The sequence below is a fragment of the Nematolebias whitei genome, chromosome 5 (assembly GCF_014905685.2).
Source record: "Nematolebias whitei isolate Nwh7 chromosome 5, NemWhi1, whole genome shotgun sequence".
In the NCBI taxonomy this organism is placed as follows: Eukaryota; Metazoa; Chordata; class Actinopteri; order Cyprinodontiformes; family Rivulidae; genus Nematolebias; species Nematolebias whitei.
Genome location: NC_056502.1, coordinates 40,217,755 through 40,243,327, shown reverse-complemented (window position 1 = coordinate 40,243,327; position 25,573 = coordinate 40,217,755). Strand labels below are relative to the sequence as shown.

The following is a 25,573-nucleotide window of genomic DNA, read 5'->3' as shown; positions in this document are numbered from 1 at the left end:
ATTCAAAATTTCACAGTGTCAACAAATCCCAAAAAAGTTGGGACAAGTAGCAATAAGTGGCTGGAAAAAGGAAATTGAGCATATAATGAACAGCTGGAAGACCAATTGCGCAGCTCAAGGTGGCTGCATGTTGCAACAATGATGGAATTGGTGATCCTCTTATCATCTTGGCTTCTGAGAGACACTGACACTCTGAGAAGCTCTTTTTATACCCATTCATGTTGTCAATTGACCTAAATGTTCTAGAATTGCGCCGCTCAAGGTGGCTGCATGTTGGAGCAGCTCTGTTACTTTCATTCTGAGATTTTGCTTTTGGAAACTTTAATTCCTCTTTTTCTGGATGTAAGTCACATTTTTTGGATGACTGTTTCCTCGGGTATCAGATGCTGTGCAGCTGGAAGGATTTTTACTGAAACTTTTTAGGTTTGGACATTCGTTATGATGCGTAACCATGGCAACAAGACAGTTTTCTACAACCAACAGCAGCTGATTAACATCTCAAAAGCTCAAATAATATCTCAACTACAGCCCCAAATCTCTAATGAGTTGAAAAGGATGTTCTGTGGACGCATTCTCATCTACCTGCCAGCTGTGCTCGAGTGCCTGACCACTGTGATCCTGGAACTAGCAGGAAACATGGGTTATGACAGTGGAAGGACAGGATCGTCCCTCGGCACCTACAGTTGGCTGTCCACAGCAACGAGGAGCACGGCAGACTGCTGGGAGGAGTGGTCATCACTCTAAGAGGAGTTCTGCCCAGCATTCAGGCGGTCCTACAACCCGGGGGAACCGAGAGGCCAGCCTAGTCTGGGTGGACGGATCGGACGGCATCTGCAGCCAGTTTCTTAGGATTCACTGTGGGATGGACCTTTACAAGAGATCCTTCCTGTCTACAGCCATCAGCATCTATAACATCTCTTAATGAAATGAGGATAACGAGTTACAACAACAAATAATTTCCTTTTGGGATTAATAAAGTATTTTTGAATTGAATTGAATTGAATTAACACTAATTAGGTCAATTGACAACATGATTGGGTATAAAAAGAACTTCTCAGAGTGTCGGTGTCTCTCAGAAGCCAAGATGGTAAGAGGATCACCAATTCCATCATTGTTGCACAGAAAGATATTGCAGCAACACCAGAATGGTGTTACCCAGCGTAAAATAGCAAAGACTTTGAAGTTATCAACATCAACCGTGCATAAAATCATCAAAAACATTCAGAGAATCTGGAACAGTCACTGTGCGTAAGGGTCAAGGCCGTAAAACTCTACTGGATGCTCGTGATCTCCGGACCCTTAAACGTCACTGCACCTCAAACAGGAATGCCACTGTCAAGGAAATAACAGAATGGGCTCAGGAATACTTCCAGAAAGCATTGTCAGTGAACACAATCCACCATGTCATCCGCCGTTGCCAGCTGAAACTCTACAGTGCAAAGAGGAAGCCATTTCTAAGCAAGCTCCACAAGCTCAGACGTTTGCACTGGGCCAGGGGTCATTTAAAATCGAGTGTGGCAAAATGGAAGACTGTTCTGTGGTCAGATGAGTCACGATTTGAAGTTCTTTATGGAACACTGGGACGCCATGTCATCCGGACCAGAGAGGACAAGGATAGCCCAAGTTGTTATCAACGCTCCGTTCAGAAGCCTGCATCACTGATGGTATGGGGTTGCATGAGCGCTTGTGGCATGGGCAGCTTGCATGTCTGGAAAGACACCATTAATGTAGAGAACTATGTTCAGGTTCTAGAACAACATATGCTCCCATCTAGACGTCATCTCTTTCAGGGAAGACCCTGCATTTTTCAACACGATAATGCCAGACCACATTCTGCAGCAATCACAACATCATGGCTACGTAGGAGAAGGATCTGGGTACTGAAATGGCCAGCCTGCAGTCCAGATCTTTCACCTTTAGAGAACATTTGGCACATCATAAAGAGGAAGGTGCGACAAAGAAGGCCCAAGACGATTGAACAGTTAGAGGCCTGTATTAGACATGAATGGGAGAGCATTCCTATTTGTAAACTTGAGAAACTGGTCTCCTCTGTCCCCAGACGTCTGTTGAGTGTTGTAAGAAGAAGGGGGGATGCCACACCGTGGTAAAAATGGACTTGTCCCAACTTTTTTGGAATTTGTTGACACCATGAAATTTGGAAACAACAGATTTTTCCCTTAAAATGATACATTCTCTCAGTTTAAACTTTTGATCTGTGATTTGTGTTCTATTCTGAATAAAATATTAGATGTTGGCACCTCCACATCATTGCATTCAGTTTTTATTCACAATTTGTTTAGTGTCCCAACTTTTTTGGAATCTGGTTTGTATATGGATATATATAGATTTATAGATATAGATGTATAGATAAAGTATTTTAAATAAAAATTCAATGCCGATTGTGTGGCTTATCCATCAATCAGCCAATTGTGTGTTATGTCCAATCTTAATTTGAAAATCTGCAATAATGCGAGTCCGCGATAAACGAACCACAAAGTAGCGAGGGACTACTGTATATGCAGATTTTTGTTTGGAAAACCCTCTCACTGTAATAGTTTTTGTATTTTATCATTGTATTTTGCCACATTAAAGTTTTTTTCCGTTTCCAATGAAACAGGAAATTGTTGACTGTATTGAAAGAAGTAAGAGCTTACATGTGTAAACATATTTATACCCGATGATTTTTATTTTCCAGGAGTCCTACACCTACAAAGATCCAATTACAGAGTTTGTGGAGTGCCTGTATGTGAACTTTGACTTTGACAGTGCCCAGAAGAAACTCAGGGAGTGCGAGTCTGTGAGTAAAATCCCAATATCATTATTCCCCCATTATTGTTTATTTAATCTATTTACTCCAGCATCATAAGAAGCACGGTATTCTGCCTCACAGTGATGATATCAAGGTTTTCCGAGCAGATCTGATCGACAGGTCATGTTTTGAACTTTCTCATGGGACATCGTAGTAAACATGGTTTGTTGTCATGTGATCTGTCTGACCCTCTGCCCACAGTCCGTGTTGGTTCAGTATAAAACAGGAAGAGTCAGTCCATTGTATCACTCTGTCAAATATAGAGGTCTCGATGGATACTGGATGACTCAGGCTTCAGTCAGACTACTTTGGCCTGTAATTGACCCATCAGCTTGGTAGTTAACAGTAAAAGCTTTTATAAGCAAAAGTCTCGCAGAGGCGTGCAGACACTTGTTTCAAGGAGATCTGTCATTGCACTTCCATTTAGAGTTTATTTCAGTCTACTCCATAAAGGCTAAATGGAACACAGTTCCCTTAAATAGACTGAGTAGTAAACAGTAAAGCCTCTCAAATTATTTTGATGACATGGCTGAATGCACTGGAAAAAGGGTGCTATTTGTCAAAGTAATTTTGATAGGTGACTGATAAAAATGTCAACCACGCCATAACTTCACATTGTTTCATCGAAATGCTACTTTTTGAGTTCTGTTACCAGTTTCTTAAACACTGATGTTCCAAAAAGGTGCTTAAATAAAACTAAAACATTTTAGAGTTTGTCATGGTTTGTCATTATGAAAACTGAGCATGATTTATGTGTCTGAGTTACCACATGTTGCTTCCTATCAGCTCTGTGCCCTATTCATTGTCATACTAGTGTCTTTTCTTCTCATTCTGTTTATATTTGTTAGTCTAAGTATTTAAATAAGTTCGTACTCCACTGAAATAAAGTAATTCAACATATTTCTAAACATGTAGGAGACAAATTATTCACTACTTTTTGCTATTCCAGTTGCCTAAGATCTTACTGCTCTGCGACACGCTTTGGTCAAAATGCAAATGTACATTTTTAACAAAAACATTCTTTGACTTTGTCAGTAATTCAGTTTTTCTTCAAATATTCAACCCCACCCATCCCCAAACCCCACATTTGTCAAAATACCAATAACCACTCCACATATGAGACCAACTTGCTTTTTTACATCCTTTACTCAAACAGGGCTAAAAGCATCAAACTCCGTAAAGGAAAGTAGATAAATCTGTCCGTACAAGCTCTAATCTCAACTAGGACTGTTGCCTGTTTGATGTTTTTGCTTAATAAACAAAAAAGAAAAAACATGGCTACACAATTTGTGCTTTCCATTTGACCTATCACATGTGAACTACACCCAAGTGCATCAGCAGCTGTGGGAAGCTACAGTGAGGAAAATAAGTATTTGAACATCCTGCATCTTTGCAAGTTCTCCCACTTAGAAATCATGGAGGGTCTGAAATGTTCATGTTAGGTGCATGTGTGAGAGACATAATCTATAAAAAATTAATCTGGAAATCACAATGTATGATTTTTTTAAAATAATTTATTTGTGTGTTACTGCTGCAAATAAGTATTTGAACACGTGAAAATCAATGTTAATATTTGGTACAGTAGTCTTTGTTTGCAGGTCAAGCGTTTCCTGTAGTTTGTCACCAGGTCTGCACACACTGCAGCAGATTTTGGTCCATTCCTCCTCACAGATCTTCCCTAGATCAACCAGATTTCTGGGCTGACACTGAGAAACACAGAGTTTGAGGTCATTTTCACACCAGATAGTCCGGTAGACTCGGTTCAGTTCGGTTCGGGACCAATATTCATGAGCTTTTGTTTACATTTGAGCTGGTGCGTTTGCATTCACACTGCACTGTGCAGTCGAGTCAACCTGTTGAACCAACCTATTCCCCCCCTCGCCTGTGGGGGCGCTGCACCAAGAACTACTGAAAGAAACGACACAAAAACCTCTGAAGACACTTCTTCTTCTTCTTCTGTAAATAAAAATAAAAACCAAGTGGCATCAAGTTTTAGCAGTTTTAGGAGTTATATTTTGTCATTTTTCAAAAATGGACTTAGCATGAGCAGAAGATGAGACAGAAGACCATGGAGAATGTTGTTTTTTCACACAAGACAGCTGACGGCTCCATATAAGCTCAGAGAAATGCATGTTTGTTTGTCCTGTGGAGCGGGGTCCGGTCTGTTTGCATTCACACTGTACTCGAACCGCGCTGGAGTTCTCTTCTATCGGACCAAGACCTAGGTTTTAGCCCGGGCCAGAGTTCGCCTTTTTGTTCCGTGACAGAGTTCGATGGCACGTTCACACCTCCCTAAACGAACCGGACTTTCAAGGAAAACGAGCTAGAGTTTGATTAAAGCGGACTAAACAGGGCTGGTGTGAATTCACTCTGAGCTCCCTCCAAATATTTTCTACAGGGTTTAGGTCTGGAGACTGGCTAGTCCACTCCAGAACCTTGATATGCTTCTTACAGAGCCACTCCTTGGTTCTCCTGGCTGTGTGCTTCGGGTCATTGTGATGTTGGAAGAACCAGCCACGACCCATCTTCAATGCTCTGACTGAAGGAATGAGGTTGTTCCCCAACATTTCACATTTAACAATACATGGCCCTGGTCATCCTCTCTTTAATACAGTGCAGTCGTCCTGTCCCATGAGCAGAAAAACACCCAAAGCATGATGCTTCCACCCCCATGCTTCACAGTAGAGATGGTGTATTTGGGATGGTATTCATCATTCTTCGTCCTCCAAACACGTCGAGTGGAATTAAGACCAAAAAGTTCTATTTTGGTCTCATCTGACCACAGAACTTTCTCCCATGACTCCTCTGGATCATCCAAATGGTCATGGGCAAACTTAAGACGGGCCTGGACGTGTGCTGATTTAACCAGGGGAACCTTCCGTGCATGATTTTAAACTATGACGTCTTAGTGTATTACCCACAGTAACCATGGAAACAGTGGTGCCAGCTCTCTTCAGGTCATTGACCAGCTCCTCCCGTGTAGTTCTGGGCTGATTCCTCATCTTTCTTAGGATCCTTGATACGCCACGAGGTGAGATCTTGCATGGAGCCCCAGTCCGATGGAGATTGACAGTCATGTTTAGCTTCTTCCATTTTCTAATAATTGCTTCAACAGTTGATCTTTTTTCACCAAGCTGCTTGGTAATTGTCCCGTAACCCTTTCCAGCCTTGTGGAGGTCTACAATTTTGTCTCTGGTGTCTTTGGACAGCTCTTTGGTCTTAGCCATGTTAGTAGTTGGAGTCTTACTGAGTGTGTGGGGTGGACCGGTGTCTTTATGCAGCTACCGACCTCAAACAGGTGCTTCTAATTTAGAATAATAAGTGGAGTGGAGGTGGACGTTATAGAGGAGGACTAACAGGTCTTTGAGGGCCAGAACTGATTGGCAGGTGTTCAAATACTTATTTGCAGCAGTAACACAAAAATAAATTATGAAAAAATAATGCATTGTGATTTCTGGATTTATTTTTTTAGATTATGTCTCTCACAGTGGACATGCACCTAACATGAACATTTCAGAGAACTTGCAAAGTCGCAGGGTGATCAAATACTTATTTACCTCACTGTATTTACTGGCAAGTGCCCAGGAGCAGTTGTGGATTAGGTGTCTTGCTCAAGGACAACACGGCACATGAGCATGGCGGGGAATCAAACCTGCTACTTTCTGGTCCCGAGTCAGCTGCCCTACCACTGCTCCACAACCGCCCCCTTGTTACAAGGAGGCATCATTTTCATGTGCAGCCTATTTTAAGTGTAAAACACCTGATTATTTATTTATAGTTTATTCAAAGTATATGTTGCATGCGTAGTTTATGCTTCAGAAGAAAAGTCTGCACACCGCTAAAGTAGACTCTGGCCACATCCATCGAACAGTATCTGCATCCAAAGCAAGAGCAGGTGTTCTTGTCAGATGTTGTGCTATTTTTACATTTTTTTGAAACTTCATCATTCTCTGTATGTACACTGTAATTTGGCTTTCCCAGACTGAGTTGATAATTTGGAGCTGCAGAGGAAAACAAAGCTAAACTTGGGGTTATTTTGGAGGCTTTTTCATCTTCTGCCTCTTGCTGATAAACCATCTAAATGAAAACCATGTGGACTGATCACATGGCTCTTTCCCAAGAGTAAATGTTTGTAACTTGTGTCAGCTGTTAACTGAAGGTTCGTTTTTTCTTACAACCAATTTTCTAGCTTACGCTATTTGTCCTCAGTGATTCATATCACTTTTACATATGAGATGGGTTTTAAGTAAAACTTGTTGTTCATTTGGAGGAAAAAAACTCTAAACATTCACGAGAACATTTGTTTTTTTTCTTGTTTAAATCCCTTCAGGAGGTAACGTCAAATGATGACATGTACCATCAACATTAGAGCAGGACCCTAATTTGGCTTAATCACAAACCTTGTTAAACTCTGTGGGTTGGTCCTCGGTTCTGTTTACATGCATCTGTTTGAAACCAGTTCACAATTCCAAATACTTCCTGGATTAGACTCCCAACTTTGTCCAGGTGCAACACACCAGCCTACATGGTCCTCTTAAACATAAGGAGCGTGGTTCTAAAAATGGTTGTCAGCATCTTCAATGCATTGCCTGTGATTATCTGCAAACATTAACGTTTCTCAATACAGTTTGATTTGAGATCTATAACACGGTTTGTCTACTTGCAAAAAGACACGTTGACTTAAAAAAAAAAAACTGCTCCAAAAATAAAGTGGTGTTGCACAATTATGAAGCAACTGAGGTAAACCGATATCCCACTTGAAGATCATCAACTGAGACAGAGGAGTGCCGCCCATATATTTACTGATTGCTGTAATAAGAAGATTTTGATATTGTTTTTCAGCCCCTGACTTCTTGGTTTGATGTAGGTTGTAAAATGGTTGAAGCCAAGTGCTTTCAAATGGGACGTTTGGCTGATGTTAAAGTATCTTGTTCAGGCGATGCAGGTTCAGTTTAGTTTCTTTCCCACTCTTCCCACATCCAGAATCACTGTCAGATGTGAGAAGTCTGCGTCTAAGAATGAAAAGTATAGGCCTACCTATAGTGAGGTCTTTAGATTGTACATAAAAGGGCTCTTCAAGCTCATTTCAGAATGTGAGGTTTTGTGGTCTAAATTCCAGATGACAATAATTAGGGTATTTAGTTGTTCAAAGTTTATCAACCTTAGATAAGCATTGCTGTAGCTGAAATATATGTTGCCTGATAGCACTGTGCAGTTAGGATTTATTCAACCAGAACACTGAGCAGATAGCAGCTTTTCAAGCTTAAGCAAACAAAGAACTAGTAATTCTTGAAATCTTTTGGAAAACCGAGGTCTGTGATGTAAAAATCACTTTCGTTGAGACGTTGGAATGCAGCAAAAGCTGAGAAATTTTAACATTTCACACAGTTGTACCTCTGGGGCCATTGCTGGGTCTCAAATGTTTACAGAAGATGAAGCACATGACCTTGTCATTTGCACAAGAGTCAACAAGTTCAAGAAAGGTAATACTGTCTGCTACTAAGCATAGATAGTGGTTTATGGGAAAAAAAGTTCAAATATATGAGCGTATTTGCACTAATGGCAGTGCACGCTCGGATAATGTTTACTGTTAGATGGTGATTTAGATTAGAAAAATTGGCATTAGTGGTACGTGTCTTCATAACGTCTTACAAAAGGCACACATGGGCTGTTAGGGAATTGTAGAATACTTTTGTTGACATCCATCCATACATACATCTGTCCATCATCTGGGGGTCACTGGTGTCCATGTCCAGCAATCACTGTGCAAGGGGAGGGGGACACCCTGGACAGGTCTCCAGTCCATCACAGGGACACATAGAGACAAACAACCATTCACTCTCTCTCTCACACCTAGAGACAATTCAGAGTTACCAGTCAGTCTAACATGCATGTTTTTGGTCTGTGGGAGGAAACGAGTACTCTGAGAAAACCCACCATGCACGGAGAGAACATGCAAACTCCACACAGAAAGTCCCCCAGCTGGGATTTGTCCGGTGACCTTCTCACTGAGAGGCAGCACCTCTGCCAACTGAACCACTGTGCTGCCCACTTTTGTTGGCATTTCATTTTAAAATGAGCTATTTTTTGTCTTTCCTACTCACCTCTGCTTCAAACCAACATTAACCCATGTTTTCCTATTTTTTTCCCCATTATTTTAAAATTAGCTATAAATATGATTTTCATTAGTTTCTAAGAGTTAGACTAGACATTGCAACTGGGCAAGAGAAATTAAACCAATCTGAGAATTTAAACTTTAGATATTTAATAATAATGAACGTTCACAAAAAAACTGGAGGGAAAATGTTCACATTTTTACATTTCCAGCATTAAATTAACTGTATAAACTTGCCACATTTTGAATTTCTTTTTCTGCTGTAAAAATCTAGTCTTAGTTGGGTTTTACCGGTTGTGCTGAATTCTTCTTTTTAAAAATCTTGAAGCCTTCACTGGTCCCCATACAGTGGCAGAAATGAGTATTGTGTTTACTGCGATGTCAGCATATTGTGTCTGTTTTACAGGTTCTTGTGAATGACTTCTTCCTGGTTGCTTGCCTGGAAGACTTTATTGAGAATGCTCGACTCTTCATCTTCGAGACCTTCTGCAGAATTCATCAGTGCATCAGCATCAGGTTAGCCACATGAGCTAAAACAAACAAAATTATACTAATTTTAAGCACTAAATGGACACACTGCATTAAAAACATTTATCCTTGACATGGGAATTCAGACACAACTGAAGACCGTAATAATTTTTTTATTTTTTTGCTACAAATGGATGTTGGAAGCAGTTGACAAACAGGAAGTAAGAAATTTGACTTAGTGATTAGCAGTATTTTTCTCAGGGATAAGTGTTTATTGCGTCCACATCCATGCAGACCCCACAGATCTAGGGGATTAGGCATTATGTGCTTTAACTGCTTCCAGGTCTCCTCAGGTTGCTCTGCTTGCCTGACTTTAAGACCACCTGTCCAAGGCCAGTTCAGACAGTTTTCCTCCAGGAAGAGGTCAAGGTTTAGGCAGCTTTAGATGTTCCCAGCTGCTTTAATGCGTTCCAACTCATATTTGTTGGGTAAATTAAGTTCAAAGAGTTCTGTAGGTCCTAAATGACTGCAAATTAAAATTCTGTTTAGCTACAGTGAAATCCATTTGACCTCGGATGGTTTCTCAAAACCAAAAAAATTTAGTAATCGCTAATTATAGCATTAGCAGAGGGAAAAGTAAAAAGATTATTTTAATTGTCTGCAATTAAAAAAAGATTATAAGATCTGGCTGCCTCCTTATATCGGCTTTAGAAAGTGAGAATAAAGACTGTATTCACCCTTCATAAGCATTAATAACATCTAAGTAAGGGCATCCTGTCTCTTACATTACCACAAAGATACACTGGACTATATGTTAGCATTTTTTTGATTGACTGCTGCTTTTAAATATTTGTACCCAGACACATTGTGAATGCTGAGGATTTCATAAAGTGTTCAACATTTTAAATATGGTCTGTAAAAACATGAAATGAGGGAGGTAATTACTTTTGCTGACAAAAAGGATTGCATCGACGGCTATGTAAAGTCGTGGAGGTCTGTAGTCAAGGTTGAACCATTGAACATGATCAGGGCCCTTCTAAATCTCCAATTGCAGATTGTCTGGAATTGATTAGGAGTCCTGGTTCTTTTTGGCAGGGTTGCTGCAATTGGATCCATTTTCTTGTTAAGGACCACAAAGGTTGGTAGTAACTCTGAAAGAGAGAGTTAAGTGGTAATTTTTGTTTGTGTCCACATCTCTGTTGTTTGGGGTTTCTGATGCAGGAACCCAAATTAGAAGCAGTTTTCAGGATTTCCGTGTTTATTTTGGTGGGTGTTGTGACGATGGACAGAACATGTCTATTTTTGACACACACACATTCCTAGTCCTTAGTCTGCTGCACCCAAGCTCAGATTAAAATGAATTTGATGGCTGCTTTTAATGAGGATATTGTTTTACAGCTGTTGGCCACAATGGTTTCTCAAATACTTTGCTCGATTTTCCCCGTAACGTGTACAAAAATGTAGACCAGAGGTTGGTATAATTTAGATGTTTTATGCAATAAAGTCATGTAAAACTAATTGTAGGCAGAGAAAATATGATTCACCATGCACTTGTAATTGCCTACACACAATCATTTTGTCTAGACTTTTGTCCTGTGTGTACGTTTCCAATTTGGTTTAGTTTCCTGGTTTGATTTACTGGCTTTCTTTCTGTACTTCATGGTAAGATTTAGTTTTGACCTCAACTGTGTTTTTTTTTTCCCTTTGAGATTTTGTGTAAATGAGAGGTGATCGTTTGGGCAGCTTTTTCCACCCGTCATCACTAGATTGTATTTGTACACAACAGCTCACTGGTTGTTGGAAGGGGTGTCTTGTGTATTTGGATGTAATGTAACAGTGAAGATCTATCCTCCTCACAACTGCATCATTAAAAAGACCACACAATCATCTTGGTTTCTCTGAAAAATCAAATTTCTCCCAAGCTGAAAGCGAGGCCGCTCCAAACAGCTCCCAAACGCTATCATGTGTTGCTGTTTAACAATGCATTCATTTTAGGCCAGCTATGTTAAGAAGGGAGGGGGTCTGCTTTATAGAAGAATCCCCCATCCTCTTCTCCTTCTTAACCAAGTTAGACCCTAATCCTGACCCCTCGCTTCAAGTGTGAGGCTAGCATTGAGGCTCGCAGGAGTCCCCTAGCCTGAAGTCGAAAGCTTGGAAGCCAAACAGAATAGGGATTGGAATGAAAGTGATCCCCACACCCCTGGGAACAGGACCGTGGTTGTGTAAAGTAAAACCAGCCAGAGAGGCTTTCTGCTTGGCTCAAGGGTTGAAAGATGTCAATAGTGTAGGTTGTTGAAGTACCACCCAATCTCTGCTCCTTCTTGCATCTTCCACCTTTTATTTTATTTTCTTTCCCCTCTTCTCCTTTTTTCCCCTCTGAGGTCCCAAATAAAGCTGTAAAAGAACCCACTGAGACAATAACGTGCCCCTGATCTTATGCACAAAGGTGCTTCCTGGGAGGAAAACATTGCCAGACTTTATTTTGTCAATTAGATTAGAGAACTTTGACTGATACAGGCCAAACCCCTAGGCCTTTTGGGGCACCCCGTGGTTCTGTATTATGCTGTGCTGAGCATGTTGACAAGGGTTAGGGGTTAGCTCAAGTCCCCAGTGAGGAAACCAGACCACACTCTTTTTGATCCCCACATCTGACCTGGACTTGACTGACATGTGCTCCCAGTTTCTTGAATTATCAAGCAAAACACCCAGAGTTTGTTCACGCAGCAATCACCTAATCGCTGCGGTGAAATTGTAACTAATAACAAATTTTGTATACATTTTACAGAGATTACTTGATTGATGTCTCTGAATGTCACCTGGTCTCTTAACTGGTTCTGCAGAATTGAAACCAGCTTGGCGTTAATCCTAGCTGGTTTACCGTCACGTCAAACTAAAGCTTTTTGGCATGAAAATGTGGAAAATATGGCAAAAATGATGATTGACAATATAAATAGCTTGGTGATGTTATTTAAAATAAATGTGATATTAGTGAAATAACTGATGAGTAACTAAATGAGCAAGAAAAGTTGGATGTTGTTTAAAAATGATGTAGAACTGCTCCTAAATGCATTATTTTCCTTACATTAGTCGTTTTTTAGTTCTTGATTTTTGAAAGTGTCACTCGGCCATCTCTGACATGTGTTATCCATCACAGTCTAAACTTGCATCATTAGACAGCCCATGCTTTTTGTAACCTGTCAGATCCTATGTAATGATCCCTATAGGAGCAATTTTGTTGTCAAACGTCATTTTCCTGAGGTTTGATGAGTTAAAGTGTAATCAGTCTACCTAGTGTTGTTGTGGTGTGATTAACAGATCTGTCTGTACTGTTTTCTATTCTAAGGTGCTCTGCTGCCAGTTATTTTTATTTATTTTATTCATTATCCACCTTCTGCATCACCTCACTACAGTTAAAAGTGTGGAGAGATGTGCACTGTCACTTGTAAACTCGACTCAACTTCCTTCATTACGTTGATGTAATGCTTCTTATTTGTTGTTTACGCTTTTGATGCCCCGTTCAGGCGCTGACATCATTTCACTTCCTCTTTTTATGTGGCTTTGCCCCCATTCAACCAACATCCATGGCTTAGAAAGTGGCAGGCTTCTTAGCTTTGAAGTAAAACGGTCATATTGTAAATCCCAAATAAGATTACGTTCCACAAAAACAGCTTTTAAATACGACCCTCAGAGTGGCATTCGCAGTCTGTAATAGTGGTGGGATGTGTTTGCAGAGCTGTGGCGTGAGAAGTGTTGTGGTCTGGGAAGATTCTAGCTTCCACTGAATGAGTCTCAGAATGTGATTAATGGGCCAGGAAGTGAAAATTAGAGCAGTAAATTGTTTTTATATTGGTCTTTATAACCCCATTACTTTGTGAAAAGCCAAACAGATTATATCTAAGGACTAATTTGTACCAACACTATTTACTGGTCAGGTTTCTTCAACAAAAGGAGAGTTTTGTGTTGCAGTTCTGCACCATGCGCAGAATGGTTGAAAATATTTATTGGGCCCTGTGTATGAAATGTGCACGTTATAGAGGATGGTGTGGGTCAGACAAGAGGATGGGGGCAGGAAACGTTGGGGGAAGGGGTATAGATGGGGTATCTGGGGGTTCTAATTATTTAGAAAGCCACAAGGGAGGCCAGCTGCAGAGGGGAAAGCTTTGGATTAAAGAGGTCCAGCTACCCTCTACCTCCTTATGCTGTGACACATCAACGTCGTGCTGCATCAAAGAGCATGCCAGCATCCAAACTGGCTTTTATTTGGGTGACAGGTTGGAACAGTGAGTCAGAACCAGCTTTAGCAGCCAGATGGAGAGGGTTTGACTTCAACACGGGTACAAAAATAAGGATAAGTAACATTCAGGTGCAAAACGTGAGGTGGTCCCACTACATAAACTGAGCAGTTCATGAAAGTCTTTAAATCAGGCTCCAATTAGTAAAGGACCATTAGAAGTGTTCTTTGGGTGTGCTTTGTTGCCTGAAGCACAACATGTGTGCCTTTCACTAACACTGTCAGATGAATATGTGACTATTTATTTATCAGTTAATGTCCAGCATCCATCCTAATGTAGTGCACTATGATGGACAAGTTTGGTATTGTTGCATATTTCAGGCATAACTCAGCACAGCTAGATTCTGCTTAAATCATGGCTTGCATTAGACTTGATCTTACTCTGGGATATGTAATGGCTCCAGTTAGGTCAATGGTTTCTAAAGGGCCTTGTACAAATGAACAACATGTTTTTGCAATGTAATGGTGTTACTGAAGTACAGTAGTCCCTCGATACTTCGCGGGTCAACTTTCGCAGACTCACTCTTTCACGGGTTTTTAACACAAGATTGTTCACATCGTTTCTGTTACTGTTTTCTGTCGCGGCGGAGCGGAGACGCGCGGCGGCGGGGGGGCGCACGGCCTGTGGCGTGTCTCTGCTCTGCTGTGACAGACTGCCTCAAAGGAAGAGGGGAGGGGGCAGGTCTTTCCCCATCGCTGCTGTGGGAGCTTCAGTGAGGCGGGTACCAGAGGGAGCGACACGGATTGTTTTATTTAAAATAATCGAGCACGACCCAAACTGAGCCGAACCAGGAAATGTCCCGGTGCTCCCGATGGCCAGTCCACCCCTGGGTGCTGATTGGCTAAGTGACCGTAGCATCAGTCTGTCTGCTCTCTTTCGCTGTGCTCTTTTAGAGCGTTTAGAACATTAAGAACATTGCAAGAGTGTGGGAAGGTTTTATACAGCCTTAAAATATATAAATACTAAAATAAATAGAACGTCCCTACTTCGTGGAGTTTCACTTATCAAAGTCAAAGTTTCTTTATTTGTCATACACACCCCATGTGGTACATGTGATGGAACGAAATTGTGTACACAGGGTCCCAGTAACATCCAACAAACGTATAAAATGTAAAATAAAAACAGTAATAAGATCTAAGATATGAACTAGAAAAATGTTAACTAAAAATATGCTAAGTACAAAAACAATAAGCCGAACAGCAGCATGAACATTATCGCGGGGGTGTCTGAACTGTAACCCCTGCGATAAGTGAGGGACTACTGTGGTATTTCAAATACACTTTCTTTTTTTTAAATAAAAAACTCGTCCTTCTTAAGACGTGGATTTCTCTGTGGGTTTTGCCTCGTGTGATTCTGTGAGCCAACAAGGTTGTTTTTTTTCACCCCTTACACTGATATCAATAAACTGCTGTCACCTTGTTTCTCTGTTTCTGTTCCTAGAGGCTAACATTAGGAAATATAATTTAGATATATTTTGAGCGTTGACAGATTTATTTCGTCAGCTTCCAATAATCCACTTATGATGCTGAAACTTTCAACGAGTTAGTTTCAATCATTCATTTCTATATCTGGCAAGTTTTTTCTCTGCAAAGCTCTTGAAGTGTGGCTCCTAGTCTCATCTGTTTCATCAACAGCATGCTGGCAGACAAACTGAACATGACTCCTGAGGAGGCTGAAAGATGGATTGTCAACCTTATCCGCAACGCCAGGCTGGATGCCAAGATAGACTCCAAACTGGTGAGTTTTTGTTTTCCACTGTTCGTTCATTGCCTTTCACATCACGACTTCTAAAACACACTTCAGGTCCCTTTTTAAAACATTAGAAGGTATGGGTATCTTTCCAAGTTTTTCTTTATTTCCCCCCTCAGACTCCATACTGAGTTTGCAAACCCTTTATTTGTAATCATAGGTCGCAGCCCATTCTTCCAGAATGGCATGAAAATATTTAAAAGTGCCAACAGTGTAGATGAATTAGATCTATGCAGCTTTGTTCGGTGTTTGTGGGATGATGCATCTACAAAACAAATTGATTGGTCTGTTTACATTTTTCTGAATGCCTTGTCCATTGTGATCCATATTCAGGGCCACGTGGTCATGGGGAACAACGCCATCTCGCCCTACCAGCAGGTGATTGAGAAAACCAAGAGCCTCTCATTCCGTAGCCAAATGTTGGCCATGAACATTGAGAAGAAGCAGGCTCACAGCAGCAGAAACGAGGTGAGCAATACACATACTACACATGAAATCTCCAAACACTCCCTGCCAGGCTGTCGCTGTAGGACACCTATAACTTCCAGCAACTGGTCTGATTGAAGGTCAACAAGAGCTCAGGGCAGTTCAAAGCTCCTCAAATGATCAGCTCCGAGGAACAAGGCTAAAGAATGTTGATGAGCAACCATCAACAAAAGCTCTTGTGACACAAAAAAAAGCCAGTAAGAGCAAGTTTAATAGAGCTAACGCTTTCATCCTTCCATTGCTGTTCAAAGACCTAATGACAAGGTAGATTCCAAACAACCATAAAACAAGGCCCGAGCTCGGTGACTCAGCTCGACAATGTAAATAAGGTGGAAGCTCACACTGACTTTTGGTGAATGTTACTCAAAGCTCGGCGTTCTATGCACTTTGAAGCTGCTGGATACATCTGATTGAGGGGCCGTTTTGTAGTACCTCCATCAGAGCTTCACAAAAAGTCAAACTCCCCTTTTCTGCTAGACTTATTGTTTCTTAAAACAGATTTATACCATACCACTTTATTTATAGAGCACTTAAAACAGCAACAAGTACAACTGTACAGCAGAACAAACAAGCAAAGCACACAGCAAAAAAATAAAGTAAAATGAAAATATAGATACGACTGGAAGAAGATCATAACTAAATGGCTAACAGTGTAGAATACAGACAGGTTAAGAACAGATCACACAGTGTCAAACACCAGGGAATAAAGGTGAGCTTTTAAACAAGACTTAAACAGCCAGAGAGGGAACCTGCCTGACATGCAGTGGTAAATCATTCCACCGTCTTGGACCTGCAGCAGAGAAGTCCCTGTCACCTCTGAGCTTACGATGGGTTCCTGATGCTGAACGAAGCATCTGGTCTGCTGACCTCGGAGAGCGCTGTGGGACATATGGCTGCAGCAGATCAGAGAGATAAGAGGGGGCAGAACTGTTCAGAGATTTAAAAACATACAAAAAGATTTTGAACTGAATTTGTAAGTGACCCGGGAGCCAGTGCAGGGAGGCCAAGACTGGTGTAATGTGCTCTCTTTTGCCTGTACCAGTTAAAAATCAGGCAGCAGCATTTTGGACCAGTTGTAATCTATTTTAAAATTAATTAAAATTTATGGGTGGGATCTTTGATTTAGCTCCTTCCACCACTAAAACCAAAGATTCAGAATCCACAAGTTAAATGTTCACTTTTTAACTGTAACAAGGGTCTTTTCATGTGCATGTTAGTCTTCCCTCCTATTTGCATATCTGCAGCAAATGTGTCCACAACCAAAAGCTTCTCGTTAAGACGTTTTTGTAATTGGACTGAAGAGGCTGCAAACAACTTGGTCCTGCTACATCCTGTTGTCCTCAAGGCTACAAATCACTTGCATATAGAGAACATTTACTGCCTGCCATCTGGGCCGGCTGCTTTGGGTCCCTGTCAGCCGCCCTGCACTTAACAGCAGAACACACACATTTCCCGACAAAGAAAACGTCACCATATAACTGCTTACACATGGATGCTACTTTTTCAGATGTCCCCACAGACAACAAAATATTAGTTTCGATTGGTCCCACTTATTTGCAGATAGTCCAATTTGATGTTTTCTTCACATTTTTCTTTTCTCCTGTTTTTGCAGACACCAAGCTGGGCTGGTCAGGACTCTGGTTTTTAGCTGCGCTGTGAAGACGGATCATCCTTTGTTCCAGCGCTCGTCTGTCAAAGATCACAGCACTGTTTTAACACATGGTTCAAGTCATCACCAGTTCAATAAAAGTGACCGAGAAAACCATTTTCACCCATGCCTGCCTTATTTCTGGACATTACAAATAGCGGTTGAGGTTTTAGTGGTCAGACGTTTTGTATCAGTAATACTTGATGAAGTTTTAATGTGCACATTGAGTCACTGAGTGGGACAGTTAAGACTGCTGTGTGTGATGCGGCTCGTGAGTGCACCGTAATGATGAATGGCTGTTTAGTCTGTTGGTTTTATAGTGTTTTAGTGGTTCACTTGACCATGGCAGGCCGCTTCGCTGAGTGGGACGTCAGCCGAAGGGGCAAACAGAGGTGATGTACAGCTACCCATGGTCACACTCCATGCCAGTCATCCTGTCCATGTGAGCACACGAGGGAGCCATAAAGAACCATTAGCCAGACGGACACGATCTTTTTAATGTCTCGTCCCACCCCCACCCCACTTTTTTCTGCTTTTAACCTTCTCATAACTCAATTCTTTGACTTCCTCTCCCTCCTACTTTATTGCAGTTGCTCACAAACAGGCTGTTATTCTTTCATGTGCCTGTAATTTTTGTTTTATGTGTAATTTAGCTACTAAACAAGGATCTGATGTGAAATACACCTGCTTTGGAAGGTTCGAGGTAAGAACAAGTCTGGAGAGGGCGAAGCGTCTGGCATCACCTGTGTTTTTCATCCACAGATTGTCTCCAGCAGAGGTATGACTTTGTTCTGTCTGGAGGAATAGCAGAAAAGCAGGACAGACCAATAATTGGTGCTTTCCTTGTTTTTTTTTCCCGCAGTGCGTCACAGACCTGCTCACTTGATAAACACAAGTGTGCTGCGGACGATGACAAAATTGAAAAAATACAAAGAAAACCTGCTCTTTCAGTCATTTTTCCCCAAAAACGTTTTAAATAGACTGAATGACGTTACCAGACCAAAATATGAAAACTGGATTTAACTGAAAGAAACTTTAAGGCACCGTTTACACACGCTTTTTTTTTTTTTTTTTTTGTTAAACCAGAGGTTTTCTGCTTCAGTTTGGCCTTTTATGTACACGTCAACAGACGTCGTTTTCTCTGAAAACAAGGTTTCTAAATCCTGGTTTTAGCTTGAAGGTTTTTGGAGGAACCCCACGCAGGGGAGTGAAATACACTGCAGGTGTGAAATACACTGCACTTCAACGCTTGCTCTTAAGGGCGGATGTCTTCTCCTCTCCCTCCGCTTTGCTTTGCTCGGTCCTGTCTGTGAAACTGCTTAGAGCCTCTCCTACAAATCTTCTGAATCATAACTATGGACAGTTTGTCCCTCAACACAATTGATAACATTTCTTCTAAGAGAAGACAGGCTTTAGGTGAGCCGATTTACCCTGTTGGCACACACGCAGCTGGATACAGCGCCTTGCGAAAGTATTCGGCTGCCTTGAACTTTTCAACCTTTTGCCACAATTCAGGCTTCAAACATAAAGATATAAAATTTTATTTTTTTGTGAAGAATCAGCAAGTGGGACACAATCGTGAAGTGGAATGAAATTTATTGGATGTGTCAAACTTTTTTAACAAATAAAAAACTGAAAAGTGGGGCGTGCAATATTTTTCGGCCCCTTTACTTTCAGTGCAGCAAATTCACTCCAGAAGTTCAGTGAGGATCTATGAATGATCCAATGTTGTCCCAAATGACTGATGATGATAAATAGAATCCACCTGTGTGTAATCAAGTCTCCGTATAAATGCACCTGCTCTGTGATAGTCTCAGGGTTCTGTTCAAAGCACAGAGAGCATCATGAAGACCAAGGAACACACCAGGCAGGTTCGAGATACTGTTGTGGAGAAGTTTAAAGCCGGATTTGGATCCAAAAAGATTTCCCAAGCTTTAACCATCCCAAGGAGCATTGTGCAAGCAATCATATTGAAATGGAAGGAGTATCAGACCACTGCAAATCTACCAAGACCCGGACGTCCCTCTAAACTTTCATCTCGAACAAGGAGAAGACTGATCAGAGATGCAGCCAAGAGGCCCATGATCCCTCTGGATGAACTGCAGAGATCTACAGCTGAGGTGGGAGAGTCTGTCCATAGGACAACAATCAGTCGTACACTGCACAAATCTGGCCTTTATGGAAGAGTGGCAAGAAGAAAGCCATTTCTCAAAGATATCCATAAAAAGTGTTGTTTAAAGTTTGTCACAAGCACCTGGGAGACACGCCAAACATGTGGAAGAAGGTGCTCTGGTCACATGAAACCAAAATCCAACTGTTTGGCCACAATGCAAAACGATATGTTTGGCGTAAAAGCAACAGTTCATCACCCTGAACACCATCCCCACTGTCAAACATGGTGGTGGCAGCATCATGGTTTGGGCCTGCTTTTCATCAGCAGGGACAGGGAAGATGGTCAGAATTGATGGGAAGATGGATGGGGCCAAATACAGGACCATTCTGGAAGAAAACCTGTTTGAGTCTGCAAGAGACCTGAGACTGAGACGGAGATTTATCCTCCAACAAGACAATGATCCAAAACATAAAGCCAAATCTACAATGGAATGGTTCACAAATAAACGTATCCAGGTGTTGGAATGGCCAAGTCAAAGTCCAGACCTGAATCCAATCGAGAATCTGTGGAAAGAGCTGAAGACTGCTGTTCACAAACACTCCATCCAACCTCACTGGGCTTGAGCTGTTTTGCAAGAAAGAATGGGCAAGAATTTCAGTCTCTCCATGTGCAAAACTGATAGAGATATACCCCAAGAGACTTGCAGCTGGAACTGCAGCAAAAGGCGGCACTACAAAGTATTAATGCAAGGGGGCCGAATAATATAGATGAGTTTTCTGACTTCTTGGCTGAAATCACACCAAAATATGATCATCAATCAACCTTTATTTAGACAGGTAAATCCCATTGAGCCTCGAGGACTCATTTACAAGAGAGACCTGATTTCAACAAAGAAAGATGACAACAATGGACAACAGCAACAACAATAAACAGTTATAAAAAAGCATACTACAGTTTTTTTTGTTTTTTTTAAACAAATAGGATGGCTAAAAGGAAAAGGTAGCAAAACAACAACAACAACAAAAAAACAGCTAGATTCCAAGACAAATGTAGAAAACTAACAACAGGAACATGTCAGCATTGGACCCTGCCAGGTGTCCAACAGATTCTTAAAGACACTTAGAGAGGTCAAGGTCGAGAGCTTCAAATCTTTTTGTAAGATGTTCCAGGAAACAGGAGCGGAATAGGAGAAGGCCCTTTTGCCTAGTTCAGTCCTCACTGAGGGAACACTGCAGGTAATAATGTCCTGAGAGCGCACTCCGTAGCTGCACTCACGCAGAGACATGTAGGAGGAGATGTATGAAGGCAGCAGACCAAGAAGTGATTTAAAGATGAAAATGTACCAGTGAGAGAGTCTGCGTGAAGTTAATGATGTCCAGTTAACCAGTGAATACAGAGTGCAGTGGTGGGTACGATAATCACAGCCAGTTATGAATCTTAGTGCACCATGATAGACAGCATCCAACATCTGCAGGGTTCTTGTAGGAGCGTTCATGTAAATAATATCACCAAAATCAATTGAGGGAAGGAAAGTCACAGATACAAGACGTTTCCTAGCATTTAGGGTTAGACAGGATCTGTTTCTGAAAAAGAAACCCAGTTTAACTTTCAGTTTCTTTATCAAGTTTTTCACATGGAGCTTAAAAGAGAGATGTGAGTCGACCAAGATACCCAAATATTTATAAGAATCAACAAACTCAATGGGGACACCATTTGAGGATAAAATCGGAGGAAGAACTGCTGGGACCAACTTCCTATTTGAAAAAAGCATCCCTTTGGTTTTGTCTGCATTTAGGACAAGTTTGAGGCGAAACAAATCAGTCTGGATGATGTTAAATGCAGATTTCAAAAGCTGGAAAGCCTTAGCAACAGTTTTAGCTCGACAATAAACAACTGTGTCGTCAGCATAGAAATGTATGGATGCATTAGGGATGTTTTTACCTACATTATGTATGTAGATTGTAAAGAGGGTGGGTCCTAAGACTGAGCCTTGTGGTACACCATTGTTGACTGTTAAATAACTGGAGGAAGTACCATTATGTTGAACACATTGCCTCCGGTCTGAAAGATAGTTAGAGAACCAACCAATGGTGTGTTCTGAGAAACCAATTTCTGAGCGTTTATGACACAAGATGTTATGATCCACAGTGTCAAAAGCTTTAGACAGGTCTAAGAAAAGTGCAGCACAATAATCCTTAGCATCCAGTGCTTCAACAACGTCATTAAGAACCTTCAGTGAAGCAGTGGTTGTGCTGTGTTGTTTCCTGAAACCAGATTGATGTGGAGGTAAGATGTTAAATGAGTCCAGGTAATCTTTGATTTGAGAGTTTATCAGTTTTTCTAGAACCTTGGCTAAAATACAGAGTTTAGAGATTGGTCGATAGTTGTTCAGTGAGGTGGGGTCACCTCCCTTCAGCAAAGGAAGAACAAAGGCTGTTTTACAAGTGCCTGGGATGGAGTTTTGTCTTATGGAGAGATTGAAGATGTGGGTCACAGGGACTGTGATGATATGAGCAGCCAGCCTTAAGAAGTAAGGTGGAAGTTCATCTGGACCTGCAGATTTTTTAGGATCAAGATCTTTTAACAGTTTATTGACCTCACTGACTGAGAATGGAGAAAAAGAGAAGCTGTGATTAACTGAGGATTGACTTGTAGGAGGGATTTGATTTGTAGAAGTTTGGTTATTAAGTGAAGTGGCTGATTTTCCATTAGTTACTGTGTCAAATAAAGAACCAGAAGCAACAAAATGTTTGTTGAAACAGTTCAGGATCTCGTGCCTATTTGACACAGGAACAGAGTTAACGAGAAGTTGTGATGGGAGGTCAGATGATTGGGGGTGCCTGAGAGAGATTTGATAGTTTTCCAGAATCTGTTAGGGTCATTTAGATTTTTGGAGGTCTAAGATAAGAAATAGTTGTGTTTTGCTGCTTTGACAGCAGTTGTGCATTTATTCCTCATCTGTCGAAAACTCAACCAATCAGTGTCTGAGCCAGATTTTCTCGCTGCAGCCCAAAGATGGTCTCTCCTGTGCAGGAGGTCAGCTAGCTCTGGAGTAAACCAGGGGCTGTCTCGTCCCTTTATTCTGAACTGACGAAAAGGAGCATGTATGTTCAGGAAATAAATGAAACTATTATGAAAATAGTTCCAAGCAGAGTTTACGTCATCAGTTAACAGAATACGATGCCAGTCAAAGTGGGATAGATCCCAGAGGAATGACTGTTCACAAAAACGTTTCAAATCCCTTTTTTGAATTAATCTGGGCTTAGAGGGTGGAAGTTTAATATCTCTCAAAGCAGCTGTCACACAATGATCACTCAAAAGATCAGCGAATACACCTGTACCAGGGAATTTGTGAGGTATATTAGTTAGAAACAGGTCTAAGATGGAGGAATTCTCATGATGGCTTTTATTTAATCTAGTGGGGGAGTCGATCAGTTGGGTTAAATTAAAAGACAGGCAACATTCCTTGAATTTGTCACAGAGGGGGGTCGACTTACACCAATCAATGTTGAGATCTCCAGCCAAAAAGACCTCTGTGAATTTTAAATTACCAAGGAATTCCATCATGGCATTTAATGCCTCAGGTGAAGCTGAGGGTGGACGATAGCAGCAGACTACAGTTAAGATCTGGCCTCCATTCAAGGTGATGTTTACAGATAAGGCTTCAAACTGATTTGGAATTGTTTTGGAAGACACAAGACTTGAAACCAGAGAATCTCTAATGTAAATAATGACTCCATCATGTTTTCATTATTGGGGACTTTGTAATTTGCACATGTGCTCTTCCTGAGAAGCCCTTGGTTAAGGACATTTTAGATTTATTGGACTCATTTAATCTAACACAGCATGTAAACAGTCCCACCCAAGAACACAGACATACACTGAACCTTTTTTAACTCGTGATGTGACTTTTAGTAATCTTGAAATTGGTGATAATGTTTTTTCAGACCACATGCCAGTCCAGTTTGAGTTCACCCTCCCCCATCTAACTACTAAGCCGTGCATTCCTGCACGTAGCAGCCAGGCCATTAACCACTTCACTGCCACACGTTTCACAGATGTTTATAACTCTGAAATGATAATTCAGCCCCCGGTGTTTCTCACCACTACTGAGGCGCTGACATCCCAGTTCAACTCTGTCTGCTTAAAGACTCTGGATCATGTTGCGCCTGTTAAAACCAAAAAATCTAAACTCGGAGCAGAACCTTGGCTGAGTGACGTCACCAAGGCCGTTAGGCAGCAGTGCAGGAGGGCGGAGCGCAAATGGAGGAAAGACAGGCTGCAGGTCTCTTTTCAAATACTTAGAGAGTTGGCGCCGTTATCAGAAAGCAGTAAAAGCTGCTAAATACAAATACTTCTCTGGTATAATTACCTCAAACTCTCGTAACCCACACGTCCTCTTCTCCACCCTAAACTCTGTTCTCCACCTCACTGAACCATCACCTCTGGAAGCCTCGACTGAGCTGTGCGACAACTTCTTTTTGGGAAAAATTGCGACCACCCGGGCTCTCATTTCCCCTCCAACTCACGACCCATCCATCCCACCTCAATCTGTAGCTCCTTTTGACCATTTTGAACCCATCACTCTTATCTTCTCTAGAGCAGGTCATGTGCAACTTGAAACCGTCTGGTTCCCCCTTTGATGTGGTCCCCCCCTCGACTACTAAAGGAGGTTTTTCCTACTCTAGGTCCGTCCATTCTTGCCATAGTAAACAGTAGTTTAATCCACTGGCGTGGTGCCAAAAACCTTTAAACTTGCTGCTGTCCAGCTCTCCTGAAAAAAAACAAACCTTGACCCCTCAGTCGTTTCCAACTTCCGGCCTGTCTCCAAACTCCCATTTGTTTCTAAACTACTGGAGAAAATAGTTGAGTCCCAGTTGAAGTGCTTCCTGGAGGATCACGCCATCTTAGAGCTATTCCAATCTGGCTTTAAACCTCTCCATAGCACTGAAACTGCCCTGCTGAAGGTCTTTAATGACATTTTCTTAACCACTGATACCGGTGATTCTGTGCTGCTTGTCCAGTTGGACCTCACAGCCGCCTTTGACACCATCGACCATGAGATCCTCATTGTTAGGTTAGAGCAGTGGGTGGGCATCACAGGGTCAGCCCTCAATTGGTTCAGATCTTACCTCGCTGACAGATCCTTTTGTGTCTCCATCAAGGATTTTAGTTCTGCAGCGGCAGAGCTTAAATGGGGGGTTCCGCAGGGGTCCATCCTGGGTCCTCTCCTATTCTCTTTATACCTGCTGCCGTTTGGTGCTATTTTCCAGAAACACAACATGCCCTTCCACTTCTACGCTGATGACTGTCAAATTTACTTCCCCCTAAGACACAATGGTACATGCTCTATTCAACCTCTGCTCGACTGCCTGGCTGACATCAGGGACTGGATGGCTTTAAATTTCTTAAGTTTCAATGAAAAGAAGTTTGAAGTCATGTTGTTCCCTTCCAACGACACGATCACAAACCACTGTATCGACCTCTCCACTCTAACCCTGTCAGAAAAACAAAGAGTCACTAATCTGGGAGTGATAATGTACCCTTCCCTGAAACTTAACAGTCACTTAAACATGATTGTTAAATCATGTTTCTTCCAATTGAGGCAGCTGTCTAAACTGAAGCCCATATTGTCCAAAAATAACCTGGAGACAGTAATACATGCATTTATTACATCTAGGCTTGATTACTGCAATTCGCTCCAGTTTGGTTTCAGTCAGACCTCCATTGCACGACTACAACTTCTCCAGAATGCAGCAGCCCGATTTTTAACCAGTACAGGCAAAAGAGAGCACATTACACCAGTTTTGGCCACCTCATGGGTTACCAGTTCACTTTCGAATCCAGTTCAAAATACTCATGTATGTCTACAAATCGCTGAACAGTCCCCCCC

The 25,573-nt window shown here is 41.5% G+C and overlaps 1 protein-coding gene across 1 annotated transcript in view; it reads left to right on the top strand.

Moving 5' to 3' along the window:
- eif3ea (eukaryotic translation initiation factor 3, subunit E, a) overlaps positions 1 to 17,690 on the top strand; it is a 44,395-nt gene extending 26,705 nt beyond the window's left edge. Inside the window, exons 9-13 of the mRNA XM_037676458.1 lie at positions 2,696 to 2,797; positions 9,331 to 9,440; positions 15,319 to 15,421; positions 15,767 to 15,901; positions 17,532 to 17,690. Coding sequence (XP_037532386.1) covers positions 2,696 to 2,797; positions 9,331 to 9,440; positions 15,319 to 15,421; positions 15,767 to 15,901; positions 17,532 to 17,567 — 486 coding nt within the window. The 3' untranslated portion in view covers positions 17,568 to 17,690. The remainder of the gene's footprint in view (positions 1 to 2,695; positions 2,798 to 9,330; positions 9,441 to 15,318; positions 15,422 to 15,766; positions 15,902 to 17,531) is intronic.
- Positions 17,691 to 25,573: the final 7,883 nt, after the last annotated feature.